Here is a 16,638-nt window from a genome sequence, read left to right on the forward strand (position 1 = left end):
GTAAGTCAGCCTATTGCAGAACGCTGGTGATGATCACAGCAACTGGAACAGCTCCTGTCTGCAGTAAGTGCTCAAGCTCCACCCTCTGGGGGCACTTTTTGTTTCCATTTCAGTGCACCCGACCACCTGCAGCCTGCTGGGGTGATGACTAAACCTGGGGTCTCAGGACAAGCAAGCTGGGGACAGTGTCTGGGCCATAAAAGTCATTTCAGAGAACTGAAATAGTAACAACAAAGAGCTACCACCAGACAGTGACAGCATTTTGTAAAGTACGTAGGCTAAGGCAAAAGCCAACTTCTCCCTCTCCTGTGTTAATGTGGCTACTGCTACACTCCCAATGTCTTATATAGTACCAACACGACATCTAACAGCACCTAATTGCATATCATAATTATTACTGTACCTAATTACCTAGTTAAAAAAAGAGCCTGGCTTGGTTTTGGCTTGCTAAGTTCCTCACAGGATGCCATCAGGGGCCCCTTTCCACCCAGAACAGTCTGTCCTGCCACACTCACCTGTGAGTGGGTGTTCAGGTCCCAACTCCAGCACCTGCAATCCTGTCAAACAATGTCTGTGCTCACCTACAGCCAAATCCTCTGCAGCAGCGGTGGGCAGCACCTGCAGCACAGCTGGGAACACTCACCTGCCCAATCCAGCTTTGCAACAGCAATAAAAATTAAGCTGCAGAACAGACTTGTTGGGAGACTCTTCTGTTCATCAAGACAGAAAAGTGCACAGTGTGAACACCTTTAAAGAGTTTGGACATCACTGCCATCGATTTAACCTTGAGAAATTGCAAAAGTTATTGTACACCACATTACAATTTTTCAGGTTAGCTTTGGCACGATATGAGGAAAAAGACTATTTTAGTGCTATTTTTTTGTCCTAGTTCTATTATTTCACATTCTAGGATGGGAACACTCAGCTCCTGTTTGTACTATATTAGATGCCAGCTGCTTGGATGCCAGTTCCACATAACTATCAGCCATTTATCCAGAACTCTCTGTAACCAACACGCTTGAGGAAGCAGGGCGAATTTGACATTCTTTCAACAATGCAGACACCTGGATAATATCTTGCTGTTATTAGAGAGCACAGTGCAAAGACGTCCAGCTTGTACCCAGGAGGATTTACTAGTTCTGGGTCAACACAGCCTCACCAGAGCAGATTTGGCTCCTGCCTACAGCACACAGCTCCCAGAAGAACTGCAGAGCTCAGGTGCTGGGCTTGCTGCAGGAACAGGCACATGCAAGGTCACCAAGTGTCAAGAAACCCCAGCAGCATCTACTTACCAGAGATGCCGTAACTCATCATACCAGCTCCCACCAGTTTCTAGTTCCTGAAACACATCCCACCGTCTGGCACAGTTCCCCAAACCCACATCATCCCAGAAGAAAGTTCACATCAGATCCTGGTCTTGGACACCTTTCTCCTTCTCTCCAGACCGTAACTGATCAGTTGCATGCCCATTTTTTTTCTCATCACCCACCTCCAAGACTCCACATGACTCCCCAAGTCAAGTCCCTTCAATTAATTAAAAGCTACTGGCCACCCATCCTTGGGACCTGTCTTGGGTATTGTAACCAAAAAAAAAAATGTTTATTCTATTCCATCTATTAAAACCCAGTTGGAGAAATTTTTTTTGATCTGTTGTAACTCCAGAAGGGAGGGGGGTAACTGCCTTCTCTGATAGACAAGCCAGCTCTTAAAAACTGGGTGGAGCACTGTTGCTCAGATGGAGCAGTGTTGCTTATCTCTGGTCATTGTTCCACTACCCCCCCTGGGGATATCTTCTGTTAATGGACCAGTAAAGCTCACCAATGACATCACACATTACATCATACTATTTTAAGATGCTCCACCCAGGGAGGAAGAGCAAAACCATCTTCACCTGGATAAAAGGAGCCACAAGTGTCACCACTCACCCAGTTTTCCACTGGATTCCTGGAGGAAGACTGGACCCATCTCACCATTACTGGATCCTTTTCTATGGGACCATCTCTACTCCAGCAGAATCACATCTGCCACTCCAGGAAGGCTGACACTGGACTGCTTCCAACACCCTGACCAACAGGCCATCAGGTTGTATTTCTTACTCTGTCAGGGTTTTCTAGGATTTCTTGTTTGTTTGTCAGTTTGCTTATTCTTCTGTACTACAACATTTGTATTTTTTTATATCCCTGGTAAAGAACTGCTATACCTATTCCCAAAATCTTTGCCTGACAGCCTTTTAATTGCAAATTTATAATAATTTGGAAAATGGGGGGAGGGGCTTACATTCCAAGGGAGACTCCAATCTTCCCTGGAAGATACCTGTCGATCTAAACCAAGACAGGACCCCAGGATTTCTTTTTGCACCCTCATAATACTTCCTGAACCAAAGTCTAAGAACCTCAACATGAAAACACCAAGCTGGCTGAGCCCTTTAGAGATGTACATTTTTGATGCACTGCTTGGCATTTTCTCATTTTCAATTTCTCATTTTCTCAACATTCTCAATTTTCTCATTTTTAATAGGCAAGATTAAGAAAAAAAATTGGTTTTCTGCCCCTCTCACGCCCTGGCTCTGAAGTGCAGCATGCACCTGTGAGAGACTGGAAGGACCGATGTCTCAAGACATTTAGGGTTGCATGTGTGTGTGAGAGTGAGCAGGTCAAGCTTTGCCAGGGTGAGGCAGTGCCCTGCCCCCACACCCCCCAGCCTCTATTCCAGCCCTGTACTGGCACACCAAGGGCAGGGCACCACACTGCCTAATCCAGCTCCTGAGGGGCCACTTGACCAGAAGTCCCACCTGGGGGCAGGGCCCACAAAGGCCCAGGGGTTTTTAAGGCTGAGCATGAGCGCAGCACATCTTTACCCTACCTTCCTCCTGGAGTTTGTATCTGAACATTGCTGGAACCCAGGCACTGGTAGCTATCTGTGCTTTTCTGTATATTCTGTCTTTTGCTCCTTCTTCTAATTCCCTCTTCTTGGAACATTTTGAGTAACTTAACATGGAACAGGTTTAAAGTGTGCTAAGTTGGATGGGCTAAATTAATGCTGTGAGAAGTGTCTTATGTTAATCAGATGTCGTACTAAATCTTTGGCTAAAGTTCCCCGATTTTTCAAAAGTTTGCCAGTAAACTTCTGTGTTGTTTTGACCTTTAAAGAATATCTGATTGGTATTTCTCAATACCAACAGTGTCTAACCCAGAATACAGGACCCATTATAAACACTTCCAAAAGTCTCAGAAATACCGCTCTGAGCCCAGATCCTCAGAGCAGAACATTCAGTTGGCAAAACTTTTCATTGAGCATTTGTAGAATTAGGTTTTAGGACAGCAACCACAGCTATGTCATCCATTTTGGTCATCCAGAATCATGGTAGGAAGGGCCCCAAAACCAACTAGATGAAGGGCATGACGGAGACGATCATTACCTTTCTGGAACAGAAGAAAAATTACCAAGAAGTCTGTTCAATTTTTCTTCATGTAGCCTAAGCAGAGGCCATCGTAGAAGTCTGGAGAAAATTATACACTTACTTTTTTAAAAATTATTTTTATCTACTCCCTGCAGTGAATGAAATTCACAAAATAGCTACAGGACTCTGATTTCTTGAGGAGAGGAGTTTAATTGACTTTGGCTTTTCATCTTTTCTTTTTTTCTTTTTTTCTTTTTTTTTTTAAAGAAGGAGGAGGAGAAAAATATTTTAGGTAACACACAGAGGAAAGCCAGCGTGATCTCAGACAGGCAGCTGCTATGCCACGATATTGTTCTTGATATGATCTTACCCTCCAAGCACCATGGAAACTAAATTCCAAGGTAATGCTTACAAATCCCATAAAATGCATTAAAAAAAAAAAAAACAAAAAAAACTAACTCCCTTAGTAATTTAACATTCAGTTGGTTTTCAGTTTAACTAGCAAGCTTTCAGTCTCAACTGGTGAGTCTGTTGCAGCCTTAGAAGCGTGATAACAAGCAGCCTGTCCAGAATGTGCTTGAAAAGACACAAATCCTTAATTAGCAAAGTGTGGCTTAGTTTTAATGCATCAGCTGAGTTGCACAGCACATGCTCCGAGCTTGATCCAGGGCCTCTCCTAGTGGGAGTCAAAGGCTTACAAGGGATTTGGTTTGTATTTTCCAGAGACTGTGAACCTGCAGATCATCTCAAGATTAATTCTGCAGCAATTCACAAGACGAAACTCTTATTTCCAGATACTTTAAATAGATCCCAAAGGGACCAGAATTAATCCTTGATCAGCTGTGAGTATAGATGCTCTGAATAAAAGCACCTTTCTGTGAGCGGCTCCTTTCTCAGCAGAGAGGAAACTGTTTTGCACCCTAGCAAGTGTGCAGCAGCCAGGGGATGCCGGAGGGATGAGGTGGAGATTCAGAGGAATTCCCAGCAGCAATAAGCCCTCAGCCAGCAGCACACTCACCTCACCAGCTGACAGCAGCCATCAAAAATGCATCCCACTGATGAGTCCTGAAATCCTCCATGAGTGCAAGAGTGAAGTATCTATTTTGTAACAGTAACACAAGCACCCGAACAAGGGTGACCTTGCTGGCCAAGCTACTACCTTGAACTGAAGCAAGGGTCTTGCAGCACCCTCACCATACTTACCAATAACATAGGAGAGGATTAGATTCCACCCTGTGATGAAGGCCCACAGCTCACCCACAGTCACGTAGCTGTAGAGATAAGCTGATCCTGTCTTAGGAACTCGAGCACCGAACTCTCCGTAGCAGAGTCCGGCCAGCACTGAAGCCAAGGCGGCAATCAAGAAGGAGATAACGATGGCAGGTCCTGCGTTCTCCCGTGCCACAGCTCCAGCCAGGACATAGACACCTGCACCCAAAGTGCTGCCTACACCCAGAGCCACCAAGTCAAATGTGTTAAGGCATCGCGAGAGGCGACTGTCTTCTCGAGTGCAGTCCACATTTTTCCGACGAAGAAGCTGGTTTCCAAAATTGGTAATTTTCTGACACTCCATCTTCCTGCTTGGGCCTGCAAGGAAAATGCTGCCATCATTATCCAGACCAGAATGCCCTCCTACATCAGCATCACTGCACAGGTACAGTGCTACAGCCCTGTTACAAATGCAAATGTAAATGAAACTTCCCATTTTCCACCATTTTACAGGGTGAAATGTCTCCTTTGGCATTTTATATAGACCTACCATGGGGAATTAAAATAAACAACACCAAAGCGTTTTCTGCTTCCAACTCTCAGTCATGCTGCAAACTTTGTGCAATCTCAGGAGAGAGGCAATACTCCAGTCCAGCTCCCACCCTGCCTCACAGTCACTCAGTTCACACACAAGTGGGCAAACTAAAAATGCAAATTTTGTCTTTCAGATTTCAGAGGGGTTTTCCTGGGCAAGAGAGTACTTTAAAAGTGAATGTCACAGTTGCCCCATTTACCACACTTTGGATCACACTGCACAGAGCTCATGGAATGCATAAACCCTGTTCTACTGGGATGAATTTAAACCGAAGGACATAACAGATCCCAACCTGAAGAGTTCTCAGCCTGAGTGAACAGGACTCCAGGTGTAAGGTGTATTGTGCAGACATCAGATTTTCTCTGCTTTGCTCTACAAATCCACAAGCTGTGTGGCCACAGCCTACAAGGATGAACCTCATCTTCCATTTCAGACTGGGTCCTCTAGCTCCAACAGCTCCACCCTGATACCCACACTGCACCATTAAGCCTGGCTTCAGCAACGGGGCTTTAAAAATGTTTCTTCATTAATTATGAAAAAGGTTCTTTTATTTAGATGCAATGCTGGATTGAGGCACACACTTTCCAGCAGTACACACTGCACACAGACATCAATACTGTGCTGAGAATAATAAGCAGGCAAAAATACTCCTAAATGCAATTTACAGTAGAGTTCAGTGAGACTGGTACTTCATCAGCTCCAGCTAAAACCTACTGTAAAAGGTGGGAAAACACATGCTAAGAAACTTAATTAACTGAGGCAACGGTTAAATCCATGCTTCAATTTTGTCACCACAACATCAACTACAAAACCAAAAATCCTCTTCACTTTTCCAAGACACTGGTCATAAGTCCTGGCTTAAATACCTTCCTCTTGGCTTTACACTAACTCCCCTACTATGAGAAAGTAATTACAACTGCAGGAACAGGGCTAAGGATTTACAAAGCCCACTGTGTCAGGAATTGTACCCCACCAACAGCTCTCAAACATGCTCCCAACAGACACGGATTTAGACAAAAGGAAAGGCAGGTTTTAGGCCAATCTTACAAAAATCTTGTTTCATTGACCATGGGAGTTCCAACACATACAGAGAGGGAAAACTATCTTCTCCCTTCAACAGGAAGACGGACCTAAGTCTTTACCTAAATGCATTCATATGTCAGATTGTTCATTCAATCTCCTTTCCACCTGAATCTTACCCAAATCCATGTCAGCCAGGACTGCTTTTGGCTGGCCAACTGCCCACCTCCCTAAAGCGGGGACAAGGCAGTCACAAACTTTGAACTGGGTTAAACGGACAAGAAGATTGTGGCACTGGAGTATCTCCTATGAATTCTGTTGCTTTCTGGGATGCTACCCAACAACAATGGTAGACCTTTCACTTCTTACACAGCCATCTACCTTAACAAAATCTGGTATCCTGTAAAGCAAACTTAACTTTGTGGTTTTAATTCTGCACTGAAAATAAAGGGGTAACCAGTCCCCAATTCCTTGCTTTGTCACAGACACACACATCGTAAGAAATCACTTCCTTGGCAAAAAACAGGGTTGGTGAGGGGCAACGTCGCCAGGAGAGGAAGAGACCCTTGGTGCAGAGATGGAGGATAAGGGTGACAACTTGGCAAGGTCCTAGGGGGCAGGGGGACATACATTTATTCACTAAAAACCAACCTAGTAAATTATTTCAAATTTCTGTATCACTCAAGAGTATCCCAGAAGAAACATATTTCAAAACAATTTCATTTGGAAGCTCCCTTGGGCCTATCTACAGGTGTTCAAACCTGTACTGCGGCCATCAAGAATAAACCAGAACTGCTTTTTATGGATAATTTGCTTAAAAGAGGGGCTATTTAATTATGACAGACCTGGAAATTAAGGCAAACATCCTGCAATTGGCTTGATGCCAGTAGACAGTGCTCTTCTAGCTGAATTCCAGACCAAGATATCAACTCCCTCTTTCCCAAAAAAGGCATCTCAAAGTCTGAGCATCTCTGTTGTGAACAGAATACTTCCTATAGCCTGCAGGTAACAAACACAGATCCTGCAATGGAGCTGTGTTCTGTGCATAGCTCATCCACAGCACTGTCACTCATCTCACAGGCCACTAATCATCATGCTAAGCACTTCTTACATGTTTTCTTTGCTTTTGAAACAGCAGGTACCAAATCAACCTTTCAATTATATTCACTGTAGCTTGACAAAGAGACCTTCAATGAAGACAACTGGGAATTTTTTCAGGAGAACAATCTTTTGATTTAGCAGGATGCAGTACAGAGTCATTACACCTCTGCCCAAAACCTTCTGCGTATCATTTGTTATCTTTGCAAGCATATCAAAGGGTGATTTTGGCAGAGAATATGATTTTTCCCCTCCTTAGAAGTTGGATCCAGCTGTGATTTTGCCTTCTGAAACAGTCATCCTTGACTTTGAAGTGACCCTTTGTTCTGGGCTGGTTCCACACCCAACCTCACTTGAAAAGATAGAGCCCTTTTTTTAATGCGCGGTCAGTATTCCTGTGGCATAATTCAGTCCAAATAACATAAAAAATACATATATTATTCCAGAAATGTTACCAGATGGTACCTAACCACCTTCAAGCTGAGGAAACTTGAATCTGAATGAATATAGATTAGTTTTGTTCTGCACATACCTAGCTCTCACCCCTGCCTTAGCTCTGGTTTCTCCAATTAGAAACACTGAGCTGCAAGTCCCATCCACTCAGACCCTGGTTAAGAAATGGCTTCACCGCAAGGCTTTGGGTATCTCCATGTTTTGTTGGAGCAGAGGTCTTTGGGAGTGCTGGGAAGCAAGGACACACCCAAGTAGCCTAGCAGGGTGGACCCCGAGCCAGCGGCCACATCCTTGGGTGAATCCTGTCCCACTAAAGTTGGTGGCAAAGCTCCCACCAACTTCAATAGTCCAACTGCTACTGGTGTTTTATTTACAGTGCATTTTATGTTTATTACTTTTGTTCCCTGTCCAACTTTTTGTGTCTTAACTCTATTGTATTTTCAAATAAAATAAGATATTCTTCCTCCTTTTATCTAATGGCTAACATACCTATTATATCAGGTGGATAGATTTCCTTCCCCATTCCCCAAAAAAACCCCATATGAAAATAAGCAATCTGCCATGTGAAAAGGAAACCATAATAAACATCTGTCCAGCTAAACATAAAACACCGTGCATAGAAATAAGCCGACAGGGCACCATTTCACATAAGCAATACTATCACTTCGTCAACAATGAGAACTTCTGAAACACCACTCCTTACCTATTTCAAGGCATTGCTCCTCCTGAGAATTTTCTTCTCCAATTTGCAGAAGAGCATAAAACTAAAGCAGATTAAGCAGAACAAGGAGTTTTCTACTAAGGATAGAAGAAAATCTAAGCCTAACCTTGCTACCTGTCCAACAAAGTCCCCAGACATCTCCTTGGAGGGTGAGTGAGCTGAAATCCTCATTCAACATTGTCCCACATAGGCTTATATCCATTTTGAAACATATGGAAATATCTATGCCTTCTCTCACAGCAAAGTCATGTCCTGTGGACAATCTGACATTTGTTGAAGACCAAAAAGATGCTGAGGAAAAATATCCCCCATACAGCTGTATAATCACTGCTATAAGTCTGCAGAACAAAGCTTGTGAAACAAAGAGCTTGTGTTTGCACCATGCTGGTATATTTGAAAATGTAGAATGGTTTTCACCCTGTATTTTTAGTTCAAACATGGTCCCCAAATAATCACATAGTGATGATGCCAACCAGCTGATCAACACAGGTAACAAACCCCTTTGGGAGGCCTTTTCAAAAGACTGATTTTGCTGTTCCCATCCCCAAGGCAGCATCATTCAGACAGAAATCCTATAGAAGAAAAGAAGTGGAAAACCTCAATTTCTACTACCACTGTTAGCATCACAGGTATTTTTGGGGTGTCAGATTTGACTGCAGACTCCTAAATGCAAAAGGTCATAAAGTAAGAGACCAAACTAGATCTCCTGAATGTTTTCTGAAGCATCATTCAGAAAACCAAGTCACCGAGGCGTATCAGCCCTGGATGTGATGATCCATTCCAGCACAGAGCGAGAATTATGTCAGATACGTCCTTCCAAAATGTCTTGAAAAACTCCAATGTTTTATGGTATTCTGCAACAAGCAACAGAGCAGAGGCAAGATGGCTACAGAAGATGCTCAGCTTTCCCGACATGTATTTGAGCACCTATCTCTAGACTTTTAGAAACAGAGGCAAAGGCTGTGGCATCAGACCCTAAGTTGCATCTGGCTGTGTCCCTGAAGTGGCTGCAAGTGTCCCCATCAGCTGTGCTGGAGAAGGCAGGCAGTTTAGCAAAGACACACTTGGGACAAATGCTGAGGACTGGCTCAGGGACTTTGATTGTAGCTACCCCATTTGCAGATGCAGCCACCAGCAAAGAGGCCAGTGAAAGCAAAGGCATGACCAAGCATTATGCAAAACTGGAAGCAGCAATGGCAAGGAGTCCAAGCTAAAAGCCACCAAAATAGCTGCAATTCTTTGCATTTGTTTTATTGCGTGTGAAGACATGTTGATCTGCTGAAGTATTTTAACGAGAAAAGGTATTATCCATGTGCTGTTAAATTGTTCCCTTATTATTATTATTTTTTTAATATGTGTGCAAATGTATGCATGTACCTCAATATCCATTAGTCTAGATTACATTTGAGTGCATATACTTACATATATGTGGACATTAATGTTAAATTCTTTCCCAATTTTGTCATTAAAAATCAAGATCAGCCACTAGCAAGGCATTTGCTATTCAAAGGAAGGGAGCCAGGCAGTTAAATACAAACAAAACATTAAACGAAGACACAGGCATACACAGGTGTGCGTGTGCAGTGTACACAAAACCCAACCTTATTCACCTGTTTAAAGTCATACTGCCTGTCTGAAGGGGATCATATTACTTTCCTTTGTACAGCAGATCCTTTAACACCACAAGGGAGGTGGTGCTGGGGGATTAGCCCGCTGTCACCGACAGCTGGGCATGCTGCAGGTTTCTATTCCTCAATCTCCTCAGTATTAGGAACATTTTCAAAGCAACATTTGCCTACTCCTCTCCAGGTGTCTCATAGACCTGGAGGATTTTATTCCATTGGAAGAGGTGCAGTGAAGTGCTCTTTATAATCCCTATACCACCTACTGACCAACAATCAGTTACTGAAAGATGACCACCAAGTCCCACTGGACATGGAAAAAGTGCTCAATTACTGCAGTTGGGAGAACACCAGGGTGCTGCAGCTCACCCAGTTGCTTTCCAAACTGTCATGGCTACCAGCTGTACCAAGGTCAGAAAATCCTCTCATCCCAGGACAATTTGCAAGATGGCAAAGACCATCCTTTTCCACAAATTCACAGACAGGAATTTTCAACTTCCTCAAAATTTCAAAGCAGGCAAACTTCAGTGTTTTGTCTCAGTACCTGCAGCAAAGCCAATCTAGGTTATTTTTGATGATACACAAAATCCATTTTGAAATGAGCAGTCATTTTTGACCAAAGTAAAGGACGGAGGTTCCTGCTGTGGAAGTCATGAGAAGAGTACTTCAAACACTCAGAACTCAAGCTTCAAAATCTCCAAAATGGAAGGTTTGATGCCCTTTCCTTTGCACAAAGATCCAGCTATGATTATCATCAAACATGGCACACAATAAGCCATTCAACAGGGAAAAGGTTGGATAGACACTAATTTCCCTAATGCCGAAACATACAGCATATCATGCTTAATTTGCAATGGGGAATTTGATGTTACAATCACTTTCCAACTGCGGGTAAATGAAAGGTTGGGACAGGGTACAATATCAGATCTCCACTACCCAAGTGTGGCAAAAACAGGTTAGAGAAATACCTTTTAGACTCCAACTGGATATAGTGCACCCTGCTTCAGAACAGGGAAAACAGGTGCAGCCAGACAACATGTTTGTTTTGGCAGGGTTAAATCATGAAACCAGATCTTCCTCTCCCTAGCCTCCTGCCTATCATCCCATAGCTGTACCAGAATGACCACCTGGGGAATTATGCTGAAAACTACCATCACTGAAACAAACTCAACACCCTGACTACAGCTGACTGAATGGCAGGCCACCACAAACAGCAGCCAGGGCACAGGAGAGGGATGTGACACTTTCCAGGATACATTCCCATCTGAGAAGCACCATCCAGTGAAAGGTGCCTGCAGTTCCCTCAGCCCTTTTAGCCCACATCTCCAATTTCAGCTGGTGAAGATCCTGTCAGCTCCAAACAGCACCCAGATGTTTTGAGGACAGCAGTGCATTTGCCATCCACAGCTCCTCAGAGATAAAAAAGTTCCAGAAATGTCTTCCTGCCTAGCCATAAAAGGGCATCACACCTCTCTAATTACATGAATCACTATTTTCTGATGAAAAAGCATCTAATTGAATAGTCTTCCACCGGCTCTAGTACAGTCTCCTCAAATAGTTCCTCAGCATGACTTCAAATTACACCTTGCAAGAAAATTGCTTGATTTAACTCCCTCAATTTGTCATAACACCAAAGGGGATCTCCACTGATAATTAAACTTCCCAAATGAAAGCCTGAGACAGACTGGCAGGGATTCACTTGAAACAACCCATCGTTCATAATCTGCCAGGGACTCAGTCTTGGTATTGAGCAGAGAAAAATGAATGTTCTGAGAAACAATATTAAATAAGTGAGCTTCTGTCTCCTTAAACCCAGATAAAACGAAGACAGATCTTTGGCCATGCCATTCAGCATAAACCAGTTGTGGTCCTTGGACAACAGGGGAAACAAACAAAAATGTAAGAGCCCCAACCTTCATGCAGAACAAAAAGTATCCTGCACCGACATGGAGCCGATCAGACGGACAGAAGGAAGGAAGAAGACTTCCCCAAACACGATTATTTCACCAGGATGAAGGGCACGGCCAAGCTGGGACCTTCCGGTACAGACAAGGGGCAGATCAAAGTGGATATGAATAACTGGACTTTGCTACGTCTCAGAGCAGCAGGAAGCAGGTGAAGGCCAACAGGTAGGTCACAGAGAGCAGTGGCAGCTCCAGCTGGAGGCAGGACCATGAGGCAGCTGCAGACCCTGGTCACCCTTGCCAAGTGACCCATGAGCATCCTGTGACTGATGGGCTGCACCATGGACCTGTGGCCAGTCCTGTGGATCAGACATGCTGATCAGATGCTTCTCAAACAGGCATGCTCCCCCAGCACTGCTGCACCAATTAAAAATCTGTCCCAACTAAAAAATGCTGTCCCAATTAAAAACTTCCTCCACTAACATAGAGGGTACTGAATTAAAGCAAAAGATCCCTTTTCTTTGCTGGGAAAGCAGGAGTGCTGTTTCTGTGAATGAGATGGAAGAGTTTGAATAGCTTTTTCAGAGGAAAAGTGTTTAACAAACCTCAGAGGAACTGTTCACATAAGGGAGAACTCAGCCCCTGCTGGACATATACTCGTTCACGGAGGAAGGGGAACAGAAATTTTATTTGGGGCTCCTTGCCTTATGCAGGAGATTGCAGGCTTCTGAGAAAGGCTTTGCTATCCCTGGGTAACTGTGTATGCAAATTAAGCATTCAGAGTCAGAATGGATGGGGCTTTGAACAACCCCATGGCAGATGGATTGGACTGCAAGGAACTTCAAAGGTTCCTGTCAAACCAAACCATTCTAGAATTCCATGAAAATTCAAAATATGTGATATCACTCTTTTAGGCTTCTGCAATCAAAACAAAGTCATTAGCAAAGCAATTAGAATACATTTTTGTTAATTTAGGAAGTTTTTCCGCTGATTTGCAGGCCATTCAAGGGCAGTAACAGTGATACCAGGAGGTAAGAAATCCAAAAAGTTGGCAGACTTGTCCTAGCCAAGAGGCCACTGCAAAATACCATACAGACTCAGCTCACTGGTCTGCACGAGGAGAAGCAAAGAGGCAAGCATCACCTTGTAGACAACTGGATACATTTATTATTATTTATTTTAAATTAACATTTATTTTGCCATCTGTATGGCTGAAGACCAGATCTTGCAACCCACATCTCTCCATGAAGAAAACTTGTTCAGGCTCCCTTGGAAGCACAAGACAACTTAAGAGAAGTTAACTCCCTTAATTAACTCCCATGAGCAAGGAAACAGATTTGTCATCTACTTTTTATTCAACCCCATCAGCGCAGTAGTTATGCAATCTGTAGGCTAAAACCTTACTCAGTTTTCTGAATGTATTGGAATTGCCACCTGCACCTCCCTGCCCTTCATGCAGAAGCCTGATCTGCCCCAAAAAATGCTCCTGCAACCCAGTGACAGAGGTAAATGAAGTCACTCAGCACACTCAGGGAAGTTATACTGCTATCCTTAAAAATAACTGTGTCCCTATCAGCAAAATATAGTATTTGGAGTACGTACACACTTTTTATTAGGAGAAAAATGACTAATATCCATCCAGTCTGCTCAATTTTTCAAAACATTATTATATTTTTCCACATCATCATTCTGGCATCAAAGGAAATCATTCCTAATTATGTTTATGGGACTGGGGAAATACACAGAGAGACCTGGATACGACAGTCTTGGAGAAGTATGGGGAAATGTTTAATGCAACACCTCTCATAACATGTACCATGCCATCTCTCCCCATGTCACTTACCTAGAACAAAAAACTTTGAAGTATAATAAGTTCTGCTGCTGCAAGGTGCTTTAAGTGACAGCAAGAAGGAAACAAACAACTGGCTGTAAATAATTCCACTTAGCTCTCCTGTGCTGGGACTTGAAAAAGAAAATAGGTGGTTTTAGAGAAAGTAAGCTAAACAAATGATAATTACCATTTTCCCCTCAAGGGTCTGGACAGGAGCATGAAAAGGAAAGCACTGCTGTTGTGTTTTTGATGGTGCCCTGCACCATGCTGTTCTGCTCTCCAGGTATTTCCTTCAAAGGAAAAAACAGGCTCAAAAATGCTCCAGCATCTGTGATGGTTTGTCTGTAGCAGCCAAAGCACAATAGTGCTGGATCTAATCACTAATAATGGGACGGGGCGATCGAGAGGCATTCCACGAGTTTTTTATTTCATTATCAGTCTTCGTGAAGGCAGAGACATAAAAGATGGTAAAACTCATGCTGTAACAACACAAGCCAAAGCTCTCTTTGTTACAAGGCCTTTTAAAAGATTTTTAGCCAATAGGATAATGCTAAAAGCTTACAAGCATCTACTTAAGCCAATCAATAAACACTACACAAACACCTTACAGCATACAATAGTTGCTTGTTTTATATTTTTTGCAGTTCAGAAACTTCGTATGCTCCAAATATTTCACAGCCTAAAATTCAACTCTGTTTCAAACCTCTATCTAGGTAAGCTTATTGCAACACTGTGAAAGTCCTCTGCTTTTTTAGTTCCCACACAAGAACTGAGAGATTTTTTGGGGGATCATCCTTGTGTTTCTTCACATGCCAAGCAGGTTATGATGATACCACTCACAGAATATATAATCCACCATCTTGCTGATCTCCGGCAGCATCAGGGACCCCGGCAAGGGCAGCAGCTGCTGACTCACCACTGATGAAGGCCATTCCAGCCATTAGATTTCTACAAACCACAACAGGAAGGTGGGAGCCCCAGCTCCTGACACCCGCAAACTACCCGGAAATCACAGGCAATAGTCAAGAATGTGCAACTAGTGGGCCCATCATATGTCAAGTGATAGTTCCCTTGTTTTGTTTGAGCATCAGATTCAGTTATGCTTTTTTCTTTCCTTAAGTAGGTTTTAGTAGCCAGTAACATTGCAACAACTGCAATAAAGAGGGAGCACCCGAGTACCCAAACAAACCCGCTCTTACAGCAAAACTGCCGTAACTCTTCCCAAAGTCTTTGAGGTTTCCAAGAACCTCACAAGTTTTGAGATAAGCACTTGGACCATTCATGCCTTCTTTTATACCTAGTGGAAAGCAGATGAGCAAGCCAGGTCACAACTCATTTGCTTAAGTGAACTAGGCTGAGGTGAATCACACCCCAGGAATATCCATCCCTCTCTTGGCTGACCACCTTGGACATGGATGAGTACATATGGCCAGATGAATGCCGCCTTTAACACCATTCAGCACATGACAAATTTTCAGAAATTTTGACCCTGGGATAATGAGGGATGGGAATATAACAGGTAATGAAAAAAAAAAAAATCTAGGATACAGAACACCCACTGCGGGTTAGCATTGACTACAGCTGACCCCAACCAACTCTGCCCAAAGCACCGCAGTATCTCTCCCCACCACAGAGCCTTCCAGTGCCAATGGTCGGTAGCTCTAGTTTCTCCACATACAGAGTTATGTCAGGACTTCTTCGCCCATCCTTCAGGAGCGACAAAGGGGCTGTGTCGCATCCCCATCTGCCATTGTCACCAGGATGGCAGAGACGATAAATGCCATCAGGATCAGGCCAGCATCTACCCAGCACATCTGCAGAAAAAGTAACTCACTCTCTTTTCCTCCTGCCCCACTCTACATTGATGCTTTTAGAGAATTAAATGAGAAGAGAATTAAACTTACCACTTTGTTTTCTGCTCACTTAAAACTGGGATACATTTGGAAGTAACATTTCAGAAAGGCTACTAAAGTCTCAATAACCTGTCCTCAAAGTGGAAGAACTTGCTATATCAAGAGTGAACTAAAAGGTAGCAGAGGCAGTAATTGCAGTTAGACCCCTGTCCTCCTTCATTCAAACCATATTTCTCCCTCTCATCTTTCCTATCTGCTTTTTCTTCTTTTCTCACCACTCCTTTTCTCCCCTCCCCCTTGCACACACCAGGCCAGCAACTGTGCTCAACACCAGCTAGATTGGAACTCCTGTCATATCAGAATCATGCTATTTTTAAGGCGGGAAATCCAACCATTCACCACGTCACACAGCTTAAAGCAGCGACATAGAGCTGAGGCACACCACGAGAATGAACACTACCTGCTACCTGGCAACAGATTACACAAGAAAAAGGAAGAAGAAAAAAAAAAAAAAGAAAAAAAAAAAAGAAGGAAAAGAAGAAGGAAAAAAAAGAGGGAGTGACAAATCTTTCAACAATACACTATGGAACTGGTTTCTCCGGTATGGTTAAAGAGTTACTAGCTTCCTCTTCTCTGAGCTAATTCCTTCTGTTTAGAAAAAGTATTGCAAGAATATACTCCACGAGGAGGCAAGAGCATATTGCGTCTCACCCACACACTCAACTGAACTGCCTGAATTAGAAGCCTAGTAGGCCTCAGGTTTCTGTTACAGCCCACTCAAAACAAGAAGTGCCTTCTGAACACACCTCCTCGCTGTTAAGCACAGCCCTACAAGCAGCAAGGCTCAAAATTTTACAAATACCACCAAAGTGGCATAAGTCGGAGACTAAACACCCATTAGTTTCCCCTGCCCAAGAAAAGGCCTTATTTCA

At 43.3% G+C, this 16,638-nt stretch overlaps 1 protein-coding gene across 4 annotated transcripts in view; it reads right to left on the reverse strand.

Moving 5' to 3' along the window:
- The window catches only part of SLC7A1 (solute carrier family 7 member 1), a 36,531-nt gene that overhangs the window by 18,748 nt on the left and 1,145 nt on the right, over positions 1-16,638 (reverse strand). For all 4 annotated transcript variants that reach the window (XM_066175950.1, XM_066175951.1, XM_066175954.1 and 1 more), the window contains exon 2: positions 4,604-4,987. In XM_066175950.1, coding sequence (XP_066032047.1) covers positions 4,604-4,973 — 370 coding nt within the window. In that variant the 5' untranslated portion in view covers positions 4,974-4,987. The remainder of the gene's footprint in view (positions 1-4,603; positions 4,988-16,638) is intronic.

Source organism: Chamaea fasciata, unplaced genomic scaffold (genome assembly GCF_029207755.1).
Source record: "Chamaea fasciata isolate MVZ Bird 193981 ecotype frontalis unplaced genomic scaffold, bChaFas1.0.hap1 SCAF_2, whole genome shotgun sequence".
Lineage (NCBI taxonomy): Eukaryota > Metazoa > Chordata > Aves > Passeriformes > Sylviidae > Chamaea > Chamaea fasciata.